At 40.7% G+C, this 20,572-nt stretch overlaps 1 protein-coding gene across 2 annotated transcripts in view; it reads left to right on the top strand.

Moving 5' to 3' along the window:
- Positions 1 to 670: 670 nt before the first annotated feature.
- The window catches only part of arhgef39 (Rho guanine nucleotide exchange factor (GEF) 39), a 94,421-nt gene continuing 74,519 nt past the window's right edge, over positions 671 to 20,572 (top strand). For both annotated transcript variants that reach the window (XM_033614376.2, XM_033614374.2), the window contains exons 1-3: positions 671 to 751; positions 5,455 to 5,626; positions 13,938 to 14,032. In XM_033614376.2, coding sequence (XP_033470267.1) covers positions 5,477 to 5,626; positions 13,938 to 14,032 — 245 coding nt within the window. In that variant the 5' untranslated portion in view covers positions 671 to 751; positions 5,455 to 5,476. The remainder of the gene's footprint in view (positions 752 to 5,454; positions 5,627 to 13,937; positions 14,033 to 20,572) is intronic.

The raw sequence follows: 20,572 nt of genomic DNA, 5'->3' as shown, positions 1-20,572 counted from the left end.
AAACAGGACCTATACATGCATTAAATGGAGAGATGTGAGCGAGGGGGCTGTCCATAAACAGGTGCCCTGAGTTGGGGGTTCAGTGCCTTGCTCAAGGGCACCTCAGCAGTGTGCAGGAGGCAAACTGGCACCTCTCCAGCTACCAGTCCACGCGCTATATTTGGTCCGGTCAGGGACTTGAACTGGCGACTCTCCGGTTCCCAACATAAGTCCCTATGGACTGAGGTGCTGCTGCAAAAATATCAAAAATAAAAAAGTTTAGTTTGTTTTTAGTATATAGAGTTTATTCGTGGTTTTTCTAGTTAATGTAGAATAAACATATAATTTCATTATAGATTGCTACCTACTATTTTACCAGAAACGAAAATAAAAGAAAAGAAAATCATGATGGAGATGGGTTTGAATTTTTGAGGGCATATAGCCTACAGTAAATGGTGACATTTTGTAATTTAATGAGACTTCTTTGAACACAAGTGTAGGTCCGAGGTGGCAACTGAATAATTTACCCCACCCAACGAGCCTCAGTGCAACAGCACTGCCTGCCCTGTCTATATTTACGCCCCTGCTGCTAAGCATGTTACATGAAACTTAAGCAGCATCAGCCCAGCTGTGAGCTCAGAGCAGGAGGTGTTTCCTGTTATTGTCTCGGTGCGGAGCAGCCAATCAGCGTGCGCGTCAACATCGCGGCCCGGAAGAAGGAAGCTCAAACCAAAAAGAGCGCCTTGATTAAAAGTGAAGACGTTACCTGAAGGTAAGCCAAGAAATACTTCAACACACGGTGTTTATAAGTCACGTAAAGACATTTAATCTTGATACAGCAGCTTGTCTGTTTCTCACACGAGGCAGCCTTGTCGTTACAAAAAACGTTATTTTGTTGTTAAGAATTTGACTTAGATTCCTCATATCGCTTCCCACAGATTCAAGCGATACTGTCCTGTCGACGTCACGTATCTCTTTTATATGTAATGTCGACGTTTCAGGAAAAGATACAACATTCTGCTATCTTTACATGTAACGTTACTGTTCAACAGTATTGCAGCTGTAAAATGCAGATGCTTGTCACATTAGCTGAGTTTGACTAATACAAGAAATACTTACAGAAAATGTCAGTAACCTAAAACTTTCCCTCAGTTACCTAGCCCTGTTTGTGTCTGTCTCCCCCACCGGCGTTTCACAGTATCTTATAACATTTCATTAAAAATGTTAAATACAACAGTGTACATATGACAACAGAATGCCTTCATTGTAAAACTTAATAGGCCCTAAAACGTCTCACCTGAGTCAAAGTGAAATGTAACTGCTACATGTAATAAAACTCTGAAGGGAAAAACGAATGAAGTTGTCCAAATCTTGCTAATAAGTTACTTATCTAGCTTATTAAGGAGTTTAACCATTGACTGTGACATTTAAATCTGTTTTTATGACTATTTGTGATTAAAATTCTGTCAGACATGTTTGAGAGCGTTAACAAGTGCCAAGTCTGTGACTGAATTTTGGTTGTGGCATTGTGGCTGGTTTATGACTTGTGCTTTTAAATCAAATATTACTTTGCAGGCAGGGAGGAATGGTGTACGCTTTAGTGGGATTTAGTAGTCATATAGTGGTGAGTATTACAGATTGCAACCAGCTGGAACTTCTCCTGGTTGGAATTCCTTTAGTGTTCATTGTGTAGGAGGTTTTTGCCAGGAGCCAGATTATCCACAGAGATCGCGAAAGTATGAGTGGCCATATCTAGAGCCAGTGTTTGGTTTGTCTCTTCTGGGCTACTGTAGAAACATGGTGGTGCAACATGTAAATCTCCATAGACTAAGACCCACTCCCTCTGTAGATATAAAGGGCTTATTAGAAGGTAAAAAAACACTTCTTATTTTCATGTGATTATACACTAAAGAAAACACACTTATTATATTATATTCCATTTCCAACAGTACATCCCCCTAATTTCTACACACTGGAGTTTTAATCAGTTTAGATAGATGTGAATAAAAATAGATTCAGAAGTTGCTAATTCATGCTTGGTTTCATAACAGTTGACAACCCAATCTCACCACAAGGTCCATTTATTAGCTGCTCTGTAGTTTTTGATCATAACAGTCTTCCTCAGCAGATGAAGTCTGCCCAGTTGTCATGAAATTGTATACTTTTAAATTTCTTTCTTTTTTTTTTTTTCATTTTTTTTTTTTTTTGAGCAAGTCTGGTTACTAAATATCTGGGATAATTTCTTAGTAAACATTTTGTGTACTGGAAGATGTATTCTTGTTGCATATCAGCTTAAATGAACACAGCATGTTGAAAACAAAATGGCATCATATGAGTATACTGTATGTGCCACAGTTACCTTTGTTCAATATTGGAGTAAGCATGGGATCTTAAGCAGGTTTTATGAATGAGTAGGCCTGTCTTATCTAACCCTGATATAATATTTAAACAGTAAGTTAGAGTTGAGGTGCACACAAAGGCAGTGGTGTTTTCAGCTCGGGACACTCGGTGCAGGCTCCATGTTACACTTCAGAGGTGTGTTGTTGGATGGTACTGTAGTTCAGCTCATCATGCAGCCACAGTGAAGCTTGCCATGTGAGAGTCTCCCAGTGGGAGAGGTGTACCCTGGTTAGCATTGATCAGGCCCTCTTGTTTACAGTGCAGGGTTCCTCAGGGACAGTACAGGGGTTAATTGCTGCTAAAGTGCTGCTCTCTGCCCACTCCCTGCTCGACTAATACAAAAGAGATGACACTAATGAGGGAATGCAGGGAGGACACTGCTTATCCGTGGCTGTAGGTCAGCTGGGGGAGGGACTGATCATTACCACAGCTGGTTAAGTGACAGACCAGTGTTTGAGAGAGATTGGCGTTATTTATTTTGCAAGTAGTAGATAGTGACCAGTAAGTAATGTATATGACTGCATCTGGTGGTTATTGTAAAAAAATGTACATACTTAAATGTGACCAGATCTTTAAATTGCTATCAAATTGTCCAGATGTGCTAAAGTATTCAGTCACTCACATTTGAGAGGTAATCACCCGACAGTAATTTGTAGATACATTTAATAAATATCTTAAATGATTCATGATTTATCAAATTTGATCAGTTTTCTGTTTATCTGTGAACAGCTTAAGTCTTTCACTTTTAATCAAGCCATCAGTTTTCCTTTACTGTGTTGTTCCACTTCAAAGTGACAGCTCACCTCATACTCAAAAGTACTTATTTTTTTCCCTCTTACCTGTAGTACTGTTTATCAGTCTAGTTTGTTTTGGTGCGAGTTGCCGAGTGTTGGAGATATCGTCCGTAGAGATGTCTGCCTTCTCTCTAATATAATGGAACTAGATGGCACTCAGCTTGTGGTGCTCAAAGTGCCAAAAAATACATTTGAAAATCTCAACAGCAATGTCTCTCTCCAGAAATCATCACCCAGTTATTTAAGATAATCCACAGACCTTGTTGTGAGCAGTTTCATGTAGGAATTATTTTCTTTCTACCGACCCACACCACCAACCGAATCACCATACAGAGCAAAACATGCATCTACTCCTACATGAGAGACTTGTGAAAGTGTGGGATGTAAAGTGGTGCTTGGTGAGCTAGCAGTATATGCATGCTTCCTTCTTCACTGTGATACAGTTAGCACAGCAATGTCAGTTTTGGTCAGTTTTGCTTTTGATAGCCCGACACCCATTACCTAGTAATTTACTGGCTAATTTTTAAGAAAAAATAAAACATAAAATGACTTAGAATATGAGAGACCTTTCCTTTTAGTTTACAATTCATCAATTGACTCAGTGAACTTTAGCATCACATTTCAAAGCGCTATCCATTTAGAGGTGGTGAAATTTTAATGTTTTGTGATGTAAATATCTTATTTTATGTTCAGTTGGCTTCACTGACAGACAGACAGCCCCCATGCATCAGCTGGGGGCTGTCTGTCTGTCAGTGAAGCCAACTGACAGACAGACAGCCCCCATGCATCAGCTGGGTGGAAATTAAATGCTGCTGCAGTGGTGGAAGCCCTGGTGTCATTTTGGCCCACAAAACCACAACAATGCTAAAGCAGGTGGGCACAATATTTCCACAGCAGCACTGCTGGGTCGGGGTGGCGTTACAGCAGTAATGGCGTTAGTAGTAGTAATAGTAGTGGCGTTATAGCTTCTAGCTAGCTTGCACCCAACCCAGCTGGTGCGTAGTGCAGAGCGGCCAAGGCTAATGTAAGCCAACCTAGAGGCTGACATAAGTAACAAGGTAAAAGTATTCTCAGTGATTAACTGATAAATGGTTAACCGATCAATGGTTAATGGTTTACATCCCTGGGTTGGCGGATGTAGTTTGGTAGACAAGTTCCTACATGATACTGCTCACAAAAAGATCTATGTATTATCTTGAGTAACTAGGTCATGATTGCTGGAAAGAAACATCGCTGTTGAGTTTTTCAAATGCTTATTATTATTGGGTTGTTGCTTTTTTGGCGCTTTGAGCACCACAAGCCAAGTGCCATCTAGTTCCATTATATTGAATAGACGGCAGACATCTCTATGGTTGATATCTCTAACTATCGGCAACTCACACCAAACCAATCTAGATTAATAAATAAGACTACAAGTAATACAAAAAATATGAATTTTTGATTTCGGGGTAAACTGTTCCTTTAATCAGGGCGGCTGTGGTTTAAAGGTAGAGCGGGTCGGTCACTTATCAGAAGATCGGTGGTCGATCCCCGGCTCCTCCAGTTTGCATGTCAAAGTATCCTTGAGCAAGATACTGAACCCCAAATTGCTCCCGATGGCTGTTCCACCGGTGTGTGAGTGTGTTTAAAAACTGAGTAGCAGGTGGCACCTTGTATCGTAGCCTCGGCCACCAGTGTATGAATGTGTGTGTGAATGGGTGAATGTGACTCGTAGTGTAAAAGGAGCTTTGAATGGTCAGATGACTAGAAAGGCACTATACAAGTGCAGGTCCATTTACCATTTACCATAATCATAGCCCCCCTGAGCTCACTGTTAACTTCAGCTTCCAGTGCATTAAGTTGAAACTGAAACTCTGTATCTCTAATATCAGACTTCTTACTGTTTACTGATAACTTTCTTGTTGCTGTTTTTGAGCTGTGTTAAGTCACGGCTGCTGCAAATTGCATATTTCCTACTGGTGCTTCAATTTAAAAGCTTTATGTTGGCATACCATTGGGAGGCTTTTATTGTGAATCAACGTGCTAGCCACTACAAAGATACCATAGGATAGTTTATATTTTATACAGTAACTTACTGCCTATCAAATGGCATTAAAGACAAAAACATGAGCTACTCATGAACATGATAGCTCAACAACTGTAAATATCACATGACTGGTTGTGTTGCACTGTTGGAAAGCTACTTGCCTTTGAGATTATACATTCATTCGTATTTGGTGTCATCATTTGTGGGATGTCTTTCTGTAAACCTGGCCTGGTCTTATTGCTTGTGTCTCTGCAGTGTCCTCCTCATCACTGTGACCATGAGTTTCTGCCCTGGTCCGTCCGGTCCACCCGGGTGCACCAGTATCCAGGAGCAGAGGGACCGCTGGGACAGAAAACGCAGCCGAACAGCCAGAGAGTTGGTGCAGACGGAACAACGCTACTGCCAACAGCTGGAGCTGGTCACCACTGTACGTACTGAAGCAGTCAGGAGCACTGGTTTAACCTGAGGGAGGTTACACTGTGTAAACTAAAGACCTCAGAAGTATCAGTGACAGATATCCAACATTTCACTCTGCAATGATGGGTCTGTTTTTATTTCTAATTTCTAAAAATTTGGTCCCATACAGACTTCCTCTGTTTGGAAGGTTTCTGGAAACTTATCTCATCTTTCTCTTGTCCCTCTGCCCTCTCCTGTACATTCTTCTCTCAGCACCTCTTTTTTCTCCTCATCTGTCCGTCCTTCCTGTCTTCTTCTGGCTCTGTGTTTGATTCATGTCTCCTCTCTGTCTGTCAGGGCAAACAGTCATGTTAATTTAGGATACATAATTTAATTTGTCTTCATATTATGCACATAGACAGAGGTAAGCTGAAAGTCAATCAGAGTTGAGGGTGCTGAGAGAAAGTCAGAGACATCTAATAGATATTAACAACATTTTACGTTGATTTTAGAATGTTTTACGGACAGCAAACCTGAACACCAAGGAACTCTTTGTCAAAGAAGCCACAGCAATTACACAGGACAGAACACTTAAGTCAAGACAACTACACAGGCAAGTTTACACTTAAGTGCAAGGAGATTATGAGGGAACGTGCACACAGGTAAAAGAGATGTGGTCTTAGAATGCACGGCAGCCAGGATGCAGCCATTTCATCAGGGGCCAGTTGCACCAACAGGGCTTACGCCTAGTCTTAAGATAAGTTGGTTGTAACTTGGCGTTCCAAGGCCGACCTCATAGTTACGCCAGTTGTACCATCTAGGCGTCTGCTAATGAGCTGCAGCGTAAGGTGTACAGTGTATGCTAGGGGTGGCATTTGATGGGTGTGGTGTGTTTTCAGCTTTACTCTTTAATGCTGCTATTGGTACATGAGTTGTAAGGTGCAGCCAAGCATATTTACCTTTTTTGTCCTTTCACATGGAGCATCACCTACCAGATACTGTCAGTCAAACAGACACGGGTCTTCTGTACAGCTCCATTAATCTTAGTATTTTTATGTCCGTGAAATTTCCTTTTCTTTTTCTCTGATGCTCCATAATAATGTTGCTGCAAATGATTAATAACACAGTAACAAGGCAGCAGGAGAATTTAACAATGTATCCTTGCAACACATGCACTGCTAGGTAATAGCTGTAGTTGCTGGGCATTCACACAAACATGCATCGCTAAGACCAGGCATAGGTAAGACTAGGCTTAACTTTGGTTGGTTCTTTCTAAAGACTTAACAAAGACCGACTTAGAAGTTAGGACCTGGCTTAGTTAAGACCTGTTGGTGCATCCAGCTCCAAGAGACAAGCCTATACGTGGATACTGATTCGCATTCAGCCAGTGTTGGACCCTAGGGGTGGGGGAAATTTCCGATTCTTAGATGTATCGCGATTCGGACGTGGACGAATCTGAATCGATTCACAAACGTCCAAATTTTGATTATTTAAATCTGTTAATTAGAGTAATACAGAAGGTTCTAAATAATGCGGAACTAAGAAGCGCGGTACATGTCATCTCCGGGACACTTTGGGATGCGCACCTGGAGCAGACACGCCGACGTACACAGAGGAAAACAAACATGGCTGACCGCTACCCACCTCGCCGTGAGAGCTGAACAGCTTCTTCTAATTTAAAAGCAGATGTGTGGAAATACTTCAGCTTCTACAACGTTGACGGCGGAAGCGAACTGGACAAGAGCCACGTTATATGTAAGCTGTGTCGTGCTAAAATAAAATACTTTGGCAACACAACAAACATAAGGAGCCATGTAACTCGATTCCACCTGACGGAGGAGTCAGGGAGTAGGCAGGCTGTTGTTGCTGCGGCAACTAGTGGCGCTACCGACCAGAGAACAATCGAGGAAGCAATCAGAAAGCTGCCACCCTCATTGGAAAAGGCGAAGCGAATTACGAAGGCCATCGCGGCCTTTATTGCCAAGGATTTGCATCCTTATTCTGTCGTGGAAAATCAGGGATTTTGAGCACTGCTGCATACACTGGAGCCCAGATACACCATCCCATCCCGACGCTGTTTCACCGACACTCTACCATCAAACCAAAACAGAAGTCATGGCCTCACTGTTGAAGGCAGGTAGGAACGCAGTTACATGTGATGCGTGGACGTCTGTCGCCACCGAATCATTTGTTACTCTAACTGCGCATTTTATCTTGTGATTTCAGATACCTGTTGTTACCTTTGGTTCCGTACAACGAAGTTGTAACTTTACAGTTTGCAAGCATTTCCATTTATATGTTTAATAAACTATAATGGAAATGAATTCAACTCTTTCTTATTACAAATGCACTGTTTTTAAAAATTGCAAATGTTGAATTCTTATTCAGTGAGACAGAAAGAAATGTGTGTTGTGAAAAAGTGCATCAATATACATAAATTAAAGATGCATCAATAATCGTTTTATAATCGAATCGTAGCCCCTGAATCGTAATCGAATCGTGGGGTGCCCAAAGATTCCCACCCCTATTGGACCCATTCTTATTAGACACTATTTGCAGGGACTTCAGTCTGCAGTTCATACACCTGAAAATTATTATTATTATTAAATTATTATTATTAAAATTATCATTACATCAGGTTATTGTTCCAGTTCTGTCCATATTTGCATGCTCCCTCTTTCTCTTTGACTCTTTCTGTATCTCTCTCTCAGTGTTACTGTACAGAGGCAGTTATTAATTAATCTGGCTTTATGAGTAGATTAACAAAGTCGTTGTAGAGCAACAACAACTGCACGTGTATTGAGAAGGGGATGACTGATTGAAAAAAAGGTACCGTCTACATGCAGTTAAGGTGCTCTTGTTATGGTTGGGTTGTCTCAGATCAAATCTCTGTAATACGAACCAACAACAGTAATGACCTGCCTCCCACACCCTTGGCTACGCATTCACTGAGAGGACACACTCGTACTGTTATCTCTGCATAATGCATCTGAGCACTAATGTGAACACTTGTGTTAAATGAAGACAGACGAGGCAGTGTTTTGACTGCTGCTGTTATAATATAATTTAGGGCTTTGGTCGCTACCACTGTGACATTGGTTAGGCAATGTAACCGTGGCGTAATCCCAGATTCAGGGAACCATAGCTGTTGATATTTCAGTGTGTTTTCACTTCATGAAAGTTAATTGTAACGTTATGGTTGCTTAAAAAAAGTTTTTTTCAGCACTTAGTTGTACTAATGGACCCTCTATGGCAGGGTTGACAAAGAACCGGCCTGTGGGCCAGAACCGGCTACCAAAGGGTCCAATCTGGCCCACTGGATGTCTTTGCACACCTAACATTGATGCACTGGTGAAGGCTAGGAGGTGTCAGGTTTCAGGAGCAGATTAAACAGTGAGTAGCCTACTTTATGTAAAATGCTGCTTGAGAGGCTGTTCCACTCTGACTAGAATATGGCTCTCTGACAAAACATTAAATACGTTATCATATATAACAACATTGAACATTAGCCCCTTTTCCACCAACATTTCCAGTAACATTTATTGCCAGGAATTTATTTATCTGGGTAAAAGAATTCTTGGTAATCTGTGTGGTTTGCATTTCCATCGCACCTCAAAGTTCCTGAAAATGTATCCAAATTAGCTTGATGACGTAGATGATTCGGTGTGTGCCCTGTATTTGGCTCCGCCAGCTTGGCTGGTTACATGCTGGTGTAGAGGGTTGGGGCTGTTTGTCTCAGCCAGCAGCTAAGTTTAAAAGTATTTTAAGGTAAGTGTCAAACTAAGTCAGTCTACATTAGAGCTTAGATCGGGCCCAAAAAATCCAGCCCGACCCGGCCCGAGCCCGTGCATGTTATGTCTGGGACCAGACCAGCCCGTCCAATTAACTGTAATTATGGGCCTGAGCCCGATTTAGACCCGACATTTTTCAATAAGTTGGCTGTTATAATTAAGAGTATTAAACCACAAGTCTTGTTATTTGAATGACAGAAACATAGGATCTTAATGAATGGCGCAACACGGAAGCATGATTATGTAATAAAACAGGTGTTTATTTTAGGATCCAGGTGCTGAAGGGCTGTGTGCGCACAATGTTGCAACATTGTAACTGAGGGCCAAATTCACAAAAGGATTGCGTGGCTTTTGCAGCCACTAAACCGGTAAAAATGGAGCAAACAGATACGGTCTAATTCACAAAGCACGCGCAGAGGGTGAAATGCTCCACTAACTGCGCTGCCAAGCAGATTGTGTCTCGGTGCTCCGGTGTTATTTGCACGTATTTAAATGAGGTAATATGGATATATTTGGCAGAAAAATTGCCCATTTCTATGCAAATGAGCCTCATTGATAAACAACGTCTAATTCACTACCACCAGCGCTAATAGCCACATGCAGTTTGAGTGAAGTAAATAACGTCTTTAGAAAGCTGGTGCAAACTTGGCACTCCTCTGTGGAAGCCTCTCGCCCAGACTTTCCAGTGATCGTGGCAGCAGTGATCGTCTGTTAAATCAGTCTGTAAATAATATTTTGACATTATTATTATAATCATTATTACTTTAATGGCATCCAAAGATACTGATGCGTTGAACAGGTGACAGTCTGCGGTCGTTCTCAAAACGCACTTCTGTCACGCACTTCAAAAGCAACTTTCAATAATTTATTTTACGAAACGGGGGAAACAAACGTGAACAAAAACGGTTCCATAATTCATATTAAATTCAAAAGATAACGAAAAAACAGCTACAAGTGAGAGGGAATAGTGATAAAGTGGTCAAACTTGGTCAAATCCACAGCCTCAACCCATCTGACACTGTTAGACTGACTCACCAGCAGACATCACTACATGAGGGGATACAGTATTCAGTACTTTGCCAAACAAAGTCTGCCATTGTTCTGCCATGGTGTTCTTGGCGCAAAGCCAGCATTTATACTTTGTCATGTGGCTTATTGCAATCAGGGGCAAATCAGGAGCAAACTGCACTCAGCTGCCAAACTTTGTGGGGCGTGTTTGCGCTGGTATATCATTAGAGCAATATCCTTTGTGAATAGGACGTTAAGATGGAGCAAACTGCGGGTGCAAGTGAAGTGCAATTCAAGGTGCTATCAGCGGCTGCAGTTCAATCTTTGTGAATTCGGCCCTAAGTTTGTTGTGTAGGCTATGTGTCATACAAAGTGTGGTTTAATTTTATTTTTTATAATACTGTAGCGTCTGCCAGGACGTGTGGAAAGGATGACGCAGTTATTCGGCAATTAAACCACCGTTTATTAATGAACAGTACAGGTTACTGTTGGCCGTAACCACGCCAAAACAACCAACAAACAACAACTTAGCTGTAACTCTGTGCACTCCTGCTCTCTCCTCCAGCTCGCTCATACACACACCAGCACGCGCACTCACACAGTCCTCCTCATCCCCGTCACACTCGCACCCTGCACCTCATTAAATCCCAAACATGCCATTAAGTCACAGAACACTGACATTATAACAGAACATTTACTGCAGGGTCGCTACAATACATAGCCTATAACATTATCAAATCATAGCTTTAAAAAACAAAAATCATATCTGACCAGGCCTGGCCTGGGCCCGTCAGAGGGAGGGGGGCTCGTGGCCCGACCCGGCTTGGGCCCGTGGGCCAGGTCAGGCTGGGCTCGGGCTCGGGCAGAGAATCTAAGCTCTAGTCTACATACAGGCAGCTGTCATTTGAGCTTATTAGTAACAATTCGCTATCAGCCGAACTAGCATGTTGTCCTTGTGTAAGACATAATGTTAGTGTCGGTGGATGAGAGACTGTGGACGGAGCATATGAAATATCACTGTCTGCATGTTTACATGTTCATGCTTGCTGAACCCATGTATTGATAAATTATTGGCTTCTTACTTGCTAAGGTTTAATTGCACTTACAGTAACAAGTGTAGCTGCCGTCAACTCGAGTCATTTTTGAGCCTCGCCCCTCAAGAATTCCGGGTAATTTGAAAAGTCCTACCCCCCTACTGGATGCTTTTTTCAATGAAAGTTTGGGGTTGAGGGAAAGTTTTTTTTCCCGTGCAATTTTGTTGGAAACTCGCAGAGGTTTTTCAAAATCCCGGGTAAATGAGAAAAGTTCCTGCGGTGGAAAGGGGCTGTTGTGCAAAATATATCCAATCAGCAGCTTCAGTGCAAAATAATCTGCATAAAAGAAGCCTATTGCTAAGACACTGCCAAAACTTCAGATTCGTAAATGGCCTGTAAGGCAGGGGGTAACTTAACCTGCTTCCTCAATAGTTTCCACTTTAGTTTGGTGTGGTAAGCCAGCATAACCACACAGGAGTGGAAATGTATGCACATGTGAGTAGTAGACTCACTGAATGTCAAAAATTGTTTGACATTTTGTTGGAATTGCACTAATTTTTCTGAAGACATGTTAGACATCTCTGCTCAAAGGAGCTGAATGTTTAGTCTTTCTGGAAAGTAAATTTTTGCTTTTATGGTTTTAAGCCAATTTTTTTGAGAGCCAAAACATGCTTTAGCATTATCATATTTAACCCTAGCAGTACATGTGCCATGCTAACCAAGCTAGCAGCTCGCGTTTGGGTTGGCTCCAATCGCTTGTCCAAATATTGTAATTTCTGGTGCCCAAAACACAAGATGACGATCAAAATGCCAAACTTAATGCTTTAAAACAGGAGTCCACAAACCAATGGGTGACATGACGGTGGCTGCATCCATTATTTTATCGTCTATGCCAGGGTTAGGCAGCATGTGGGTCCAGAGCCACATGTGGCTCTTAAGCTCCAAAAAATATGTAAATGAATAACAGTTATTATATATATTTTTAAACATTTTAATTTTCATGTATCATCGTTATAAACCTTAAGAAGATATTATATTCTCTAGCTGTAGAAATGTGTAGCCTATACACCAAATACAAGAAATGTTTTAATATTTCATCAACTAAAATGTGCGTCATGCATCTATGACCTAGCATCTTTTCCTCTAAATTTTGCCAACACACTCAGAGAAAAATAGAGTATTTAATAGGGGGTGGACAGGTCTGTTTGCCTTTATCACCAACACTGCAAAGTTAAAGTACCACTGCAGAGTAGCCACCTTGTGGTAAAACATATTAATGAATGCTCATTTAGATCTATAATAATGTTGATAGGCTAATTCAGACTTCATAGGCTGTGTTACCTTCATATAAAGGTCAAATATGTGTTGTGGTTCCAGACAAATTTTTAAAAAATTATTTGGTCTTTTGATAGTAAAGGCTGTCGACCGCTGGTCTATGCTGTACCCACAAACCTGTCATCATAAAGACAATGGCCAAAAAGATATTGCGTGACGAGTCATAGCTCTGCAGATTGGCTCTTTGTGTGAGAAATCAAGTTTAATTAGTGGGTGTCTACACATGATTTTAACCTAATGCACAGGTGGAGGAAGTACAGATCTTTCAGTAAATGTAGTAATAACTTTGAGTGGTCGTCTGTTAATGAGCTGCAGCATAAGGTGTACAGTGTGTGCTAGGGGTGGCACTTGACGGGGATGGTGTGTTTTCAGCTTTACTCTTTAATGCCACTGCTATCGGTACATGAGTTATAAGCTGTAGCCAAGCCTATGCTCAAAACCAGGACATGTTAAACCAAAACTATCTGCACGGCTAGATACTACTACAGGGAAGAAAGGTGTACCAAACTAATATTGTTTCCATAACAGAAATATACAGTGAATAATTACAAAATCTCCATGGCAAACGTTCTCAGAGGCAAAAGGTTGAATATACAGGAGATACTGTGCAGATTAGTGCACTCTTACTGTACAGTGCATATTAACAGACTCAAGGTAGCATTCATGCTACTCTTCCTCCCTGTGGAGAGAACAGACTTTTCCACCCACCACTGCAGCCTCATTTCTACACAATTACTCACCCTCCACCCGTTCACTCCAATTAGGAGTCATTTTAGGCCTAATGCACATTCAATTTGCTAATCCCATTTTCACTTCAAATGACTTGAGACCAGCACAGCTGTCGCTTTATTGTGAGTGTTGTGGTATAACAACATCCCTCTATACTTGTGCTTCATATGAGCCATGCAGATATACAGTACAGTATAATGTTAACAGTCAGTCTGGGCTGCAGGGCAAAATAAATAGCAAGTTAGTGTATGTTCTGTGCAGTCTATTACATTTTGCTCAGTGTGTTGGGAAAGGAATAGAGATGTCAGCAGTGAAAGCACCTCCTTATCAAAAAAAAATTTCATCAAAGGCATATCCAATCAGAGACAGCCCAGTTCTTTCTTATTAATAGAAATGCTGAGGAATAACATCATTGTATCTCCCTCTGCTCTCTTGTTTCTTACAGTACTTTGTGGAAATCTTGAAGGCCAAAGGAACCCTGAAGCAGGACATTAGAGAAAGCATCTTCAGTTCAATTAAAGCCATTCATTCCATGAACCAGTAAGTATCCTCTGAATAATTAACAGAATATCTAAATTATACTGGGATAAGGATTAGTCGTTTGTGTCTTGCTTAAGACTGCAGTCTAGATAAACTGTTAGTTTGCTAAAGCATAGTCCTTATCTTCACCATTAGCAGGAGTCGGTGATAAAAATGATATTGCAGTGAAGAGGTGTTCTCTTCCCTGTTGGACACATCAATGCGTATCAGCTACAATTAATCCCAGAGATATCACAAGTGAGGAGCGTTATTGTTACCATAGAAAATTCTCAACCTGCTGCTGAAGGTCTCAGAGGGCAGGGCGGCCAATTGGAAGTCAGAGCTGAGAGAAGCTGATCTCACCACATGTCTAGACGTCAGATTGATCTCGCTGTCAAGGTGCTGTAAAACTAAAATCTACAAGTGCACTTGAAAGACTTCAAAAAGTTTAGTTATATAAATAAAAGGCTGATGTTTGAAGTTAGTACATGTGTACATGCAAAGGCACTGGATCCAGCTATCTATAAATCAATGACGTATAAAAGTAGGGCTCATGATGGGTTTTCGAAAGCTGATACTAAAACTGATGTTGTTTCAAAGTGGTGAGATTAAAACTTTGATCATGTCTATGTTAAAAATACATGGCTATGACAGTATAGATTTTTTCTTACTGTGGTGAAAAAGCATCAGAAACTGTTTACTTATTGATTCTTGTCTTTTTTGTCTTTTTCAACGATACGATAACTGATAATTTCGCATTTTTATATTTTAAAAAGAAGTCTATAACCCGTATTTTACGTACACCTGAGGATAAGGCTAAGATGTAGTGCAAAAATATGGATGATTTAATATTCCATAGCCCTGACTGAACTAAAACAAACTGACGTCCCCATTGCTAGCACAACAAAAACAAAGAACAGTTCTGACTCCTCCATACGTCCCAACATTAGACTGTGAAAAAAAATTGAATGTAATAAACTCAACCCTGCAAGAGGCATCACATGACCCTGGTATTGCGCTTACAGCCCTATAAAGATGACAATATTTAGTATCCTAACTAGTGTTGCAGGGTATACTGGTACCAACGGTAGACTGCGGTACTTAAACACCACGGTACATATGATACCATAATGTTGGAGTACCGTAGTACTACGGTACCTCACGGTACCACTACTGTGGGATAAGTTCGAAGTCCAATCGCAAGAGGGTGAGTGTCCATGCGCCGTCCAATAACGGCGTGCGCTGGCCACCTGGCACTCAATATGCTGATGCAGTGGTTTGTTTTCCAGTGACATTTCAGGTATTAGCTGAGCTACTGAGTATCTTTAAGCAGTGAAAGTTATTATTTATTTCTTTTCTTTTTTTTTTAAGATTATTTTTTGGGCTTTTTGCCTTTAATGGACAGGACAGATTGAAATGGGGTAAGCGAGAGAGTGGGGGTTGACATGCAGCAAAGGGTTGCAAGCCGGAGTCGAACCTGCGACCGCTGCAGCGAGGCATTACCTCTGTACATGGGGCGCCGGCACTATCCACTACGCTACCGACGCCCCTATTTATTTCTTTTTACTTGTAGGCTAGATTTGTTTATATATGCTACAGTGATTTGTTTTCCACAGAGCTCTACGGTGCAAGGATTTTACTCGCATTTGCGACTAAAAATAGTTTTGTGCGAGCAAGAGAAATCATTCAGGAGCACGCTGTGCGATTACAGATTTCAACCAGCAGCAGAAACGAAAGGCGAATCCTGACGGTTGTGGGTTGAACTGGGGTCACAGACAGGAATACAGCGGAGCACTATAGCCACTGCAAGATAACATGGTTTACCGGCGACCGAGAAGCCCGGTTACAGGTCTAATAATTTCCTCTTTGTTGGTGTCACGACTGCCTAGTAGTACCTGAACAGCTGAGCGGCACACAGGTATGTGGCGTGTCAGAGGAGAAACGAGCCATTCACATTACTCTCTTTGTGGCAGGTAACGGTCCACAAACCTCACCGCACTTTAGGGACTGTTCTTAACTTATCAGAGGAGGAGGGTGGCTGGTTGATTTTTGGTTGATTTTTATTTTATTTATTTATTTTATTTTGATCCCCCCTATGTTAATCACTTATTGATGCTGTTTTTGAAGTACGAATACGTCAATAAGTAATTTATTTCATTGAAATATCATTGATGTATTATAGAAAAGTGATTTATCTTTTTATAAATGACAAAAGGCACATCTGCCTCATTTTTGCTGTGGTATCGTGATACTACTCAGAACTGTGATACTTTCAATGGTATCGTACCGTGGGTCCCAATTTTTGTACCGTGACAACACTAATCCTAACTGGGTCTTGCTCTCTCAGAAAAATGCCTCTAGGGGCGTCGGTAGCGTAGTGGATAGTGCCGGCGCCCCATGTACAGAGGTGATGCCTTGCTGCAGCGGTCGCAGGTTCGACTCCAGCTTGCAACTCTCTGCTGCATGTCAACCCCCGCTCTCTCTCTCACCCCATTTCAGTCTGTCCTGTCCATTAAAGGCAAAAGCCCAAAAAAATAATCTTAAAAAAAAAGAAAAGAAAAGAAAAAAGCCTCTAAAGCATTGTACCAATCTTGAATGGATCAACAGTAAATGTGCTTTTTTGAGTTACGAAACGACATGTACACCACTTAATTGACTCCCTAACAGCCCTTATTGGATGGTTCTTGTGCCAGGCTTCACAGACATCCACATGCACCCATAAAGCTCTAGGGCCTGACCGATATGGATTTTTTGGGGCCGATGTCGATTCCGATATTATGGAATAAAAAAATTCGATAACCGATTTATCGGCCGATTAAATTTTTAAAAAATTTAAAAAAACAAACAAAAACGAAATACCTGCTTTTGATGGCTTAAATATAGTTCAAACACTTGTTACAAAGATATAAATTGAAGGAAGAACATTTTACTATTTTTAAATACTTTTATTATTAGAAATTGTGTGGAACAAGCAGCATATGAACAATTTGAACACACAATAAATCAAAAATATGATGTGCAAAAAGGCAGTAAACCTCTGGGAAATAAAATAATCATGCAAAGTCTATATGAATTAAGACATTCACATGTATGTTCACAGTACCAGAGTTCTTCTTATTATTGTCAATTTAACAAAGGTAGGTTAAAGTGCAAAAAGTAACACAAGGACATCATTTCTAAGTAAAACACCATATTCCCTGCATTTTATTAGTGATGAAAATATAAGTGTTAACATCGGCGTCAATTGACCAACTTTTGGCTGATTGCCGATTATTCTCTAATGGCTATAATCGGCCGATTAAATCGGTTGGGCCCTACAAAGCTCCGCAAATTACATAATTGCGGCTGGCGTGCAATGTGGACAATAAGCCTCTAAATCTATTCTACATTCTGAACACAGTCAAACAGACAAAACATACACAGTTCAGTATCAGACTGCACAGCTTGACAAACAGTGGAGTGAGTGGTTGGGATACCTTTGATTGGAGTTCCATTTCCAGACTAAATAATGAGTGGTATGGGTTCCCCCAGGCTCTCATCCTCTGCAGACTGACGGGCTTTCTTGTTGGGAGTGCTACAATGAAGATTGAAGTATGAATTACACAGTCTGATGTATTGGATAAATGGTCCTGCAGTTCCCATACATCTTCATTATGAGCCCCTTATTGAATCAATGGTTGAAACATAATGGCAAGCACTCCATTTAAAAACTGGTCTATGGAGAGACAGTGTGTTAGTGCCAGACTGATTTACCACTGCTCAGTGATTGATTATAGATTTTCCCATATTCTTTTCACTTACTTTCACTCTGACATTCGGTATACAGTGAATATCTGTGTGACAGTGCCAAGAATACTTGATAATAACGGTGGGGATAATTAGCTCTAATAGATGGATATGTGGGTGACTTCCTCATTCATTGTCACACATGAAACATCAAGTATTACGCACTGTAAGTCTTAATGCATTGAACAGGCTCATTATAATCAAGGGGCATGTTATTAAAGGCTTCCTGCTGCATCTGTCAGCAAGCGCGCTGTCTCAGTTTAATTGAGGGCTGAATATCAAACCTACCAAAACACATCCTTGTGGTAGTGACTTAAATGTGCCTATAACACCAAGTATCACATGTCTGGTCAGATGTCATTTTTATTTTTTTTGATCAGATAATTTATGATTCAAATAAAAATACTACCAGTGTTACACTTTTTTATTCGAGTTCTTGTACGGCTGCTTGAAAGGCCGTAGCCATGGAGTCAACACTCCATGGCTTTTGAAAGTCATTTGAAAGTCATTCCTTATTATATATTACTTACATAAATTTTACACTGTAAAATATATATTAGGGCTGTAGTCAACCAAAGAAAATCTTGGTCGACTAAAGTCGTACATAATCTTCAACTAATCAATTAGTCGTAGGGAAAAAAAGCATTCGCAAATAGGTCAAAAAACCTTCCACTCCACTGATTTACTGACAAAATCTTATTTCCACAATTACAATTCCAGCACAAAATGAGGTATGATGTTAACGTTTCCTTTTCATGCATGTCCTGACTGAAGTGTTATTGTTGGTACGGTGTTACAATGAGAAGTTTCCTTTCAGCAACTGATGGTTACATTGATGGATCCTTAGTTGATGCTAAGCTAACAAGTCAAATATTCTCAGAATGTCTGGGCTGTTGACTAGCTAAGGCACAGAATGCAACCTCGTACCTACGACCAAATCAAAGCTGTGCTGATTTTTAGTACAACAGCATGACCTCGAGTGTAATATTGCTTTTATATAACAGTTCTACAAGTGCCATTTATTAACAGTTAAAAGTGGCAGAAGGTTATGATTTGTTTGTTTATTAAATTATATTTTACACAGATAGTTCCGCATCTAGACTGGGACTGGACTGTTGCCAAGCAATACATGATTATTCCTGCACACTAGCTTGCTGCTCAATGTAGGGCGCCATGTACCATGGGCCAGCTACTTTGTATCGTGTAAGATACATCTGGTGTTTTAATTTATATGTGACCAGTGAAATAAGAGTCTGTTGACAGTTGCTTTTGTGGCATATGTGTGATGCCGATGAGTTCACAGCTTAATTAGCATATTGCTTCGTCTTCTGCTGTCATATAAGCACACCTGGAGATTTGTAGTGAAGTATTCAGGCTTCTTCTCATCCCTTCATCCTTTCCTGACTACCATTCATTATTTATTCATTATCATTCAAATGTTATTTGTGGATATATTTGCAGTGCAAAGTTTGTTACTAGGACTCCTAATGTAGGCAAATTTACAGTTAACGTAATTAATGGTTCAGAACATCTGTAAAGCGGAGTGATACATGCAAAGTTAAAAGTCCCAGTGCTGTTATACTGTATATCAGCACTCATGGGATGCCTCTTATCCAATCAGATTGCTTGTTTGGGACTAACTGTTGTATAATAAGTCTTAAAGGTATGCATAATTAATGCCATCGCCGCTTTGAGTGACAAAACTGTCCTGGCTAGACTTTCCAACAATCACCATCTCTGGTTTCGTCAAAATAAACCCTTAATTCACAGACTTAGATGTGACAGTATGCTGGCTGTACCCTTTGTTTATCTCTCCGACATCTGTTTACAGTCCTGTAACGTTATCCCCACCATTTGCAGTCACCATGTTTCTCACCTCAACTGTCTCTTCCACCAGTAGAGACTGACCTCTGTTGGCGCATGCTGTGCACTACATGTATTACATCTCACTATAGCATCTCCATATCAGTTTAAGAGAAACAGGACCATTTGTCTTTTTTACATTATTGAAAATTATAATGTCAGGATTTCTAAATACCCTGATAAACCCTGATAACACCCAAGCCTGTTGTGTGGATCTGAAGAATCCCAGACTTATAAGGGTATCTATACATCTTCATCAGAGAAAAACTAAGAAATATTTTCACAAGAGGATTTTTGCAGCTGGGCATTGATTCCTACGACGAGTTGTTGATCCTCACAAAAGCAGCAAGAAACCACTTGAATGGCAGAAACCTTCTGTGAGAGCCGCGCTTGTCAGCTCTGCACAGCCTAATGTTTCTGTGATAGTAATACAAGTGTGTCAGTGTGTGCAGAGTGGAGGTATATTCATCTGATGTTTCCGTCTTTATTTACTTAACTCCAGAGTGCAGTGGGAATAGTAGTAATGAATTCTGCCTTCATTAAGCTTTGTTGAGTTACATAAGAAAAGCAGACGTGAATATACTGATACGCCATGCCATTCATTCTGTTTCTGACTGTTTATGGAGAACAGAGAGCAGGCAGCAGAAGGAGCAACCCAATTATCCCCCGCTGCAAACATGACAAACAGGAATCAGCAACTTGAAAGAGCTGTCAGTGGATCCAGTAAGGAGCATACAATCAGCATTGGATTTTAAAGGGGGAGGAGTGGGTCCATGATGAGAATAGGTGTAGTCTGAGAGGACATGGAGTGACACGAGTCACTATGTTTCATCACAGCATGAATCACATACAGTCATACAGTTCACGCAGAGCAACAAAATGCTGCTTCATTGCTTTGTTTTCTTATCAGTG

This window comes from Epinephelus lanceolatus, chromosome 23 (assembly GCF_041903045.1).
Source record: "Epinephelus lanceolatus isolate andai-2023 chromosome 23, ASM4190304v1, whole genome shotgun sequence".
Taxonomy (NCBI): Eukaryota; Metazoa; Chordata; class Actinopteri; order Perciformes; family Serranidae; genus Epinephelus; species Epinephelus lanceolatus.
The sequence above is the reverse complement of the archived record's forward strand: the minus strand, read 5'-3'. Positions and strand labels throughout refer to the sequence as shown.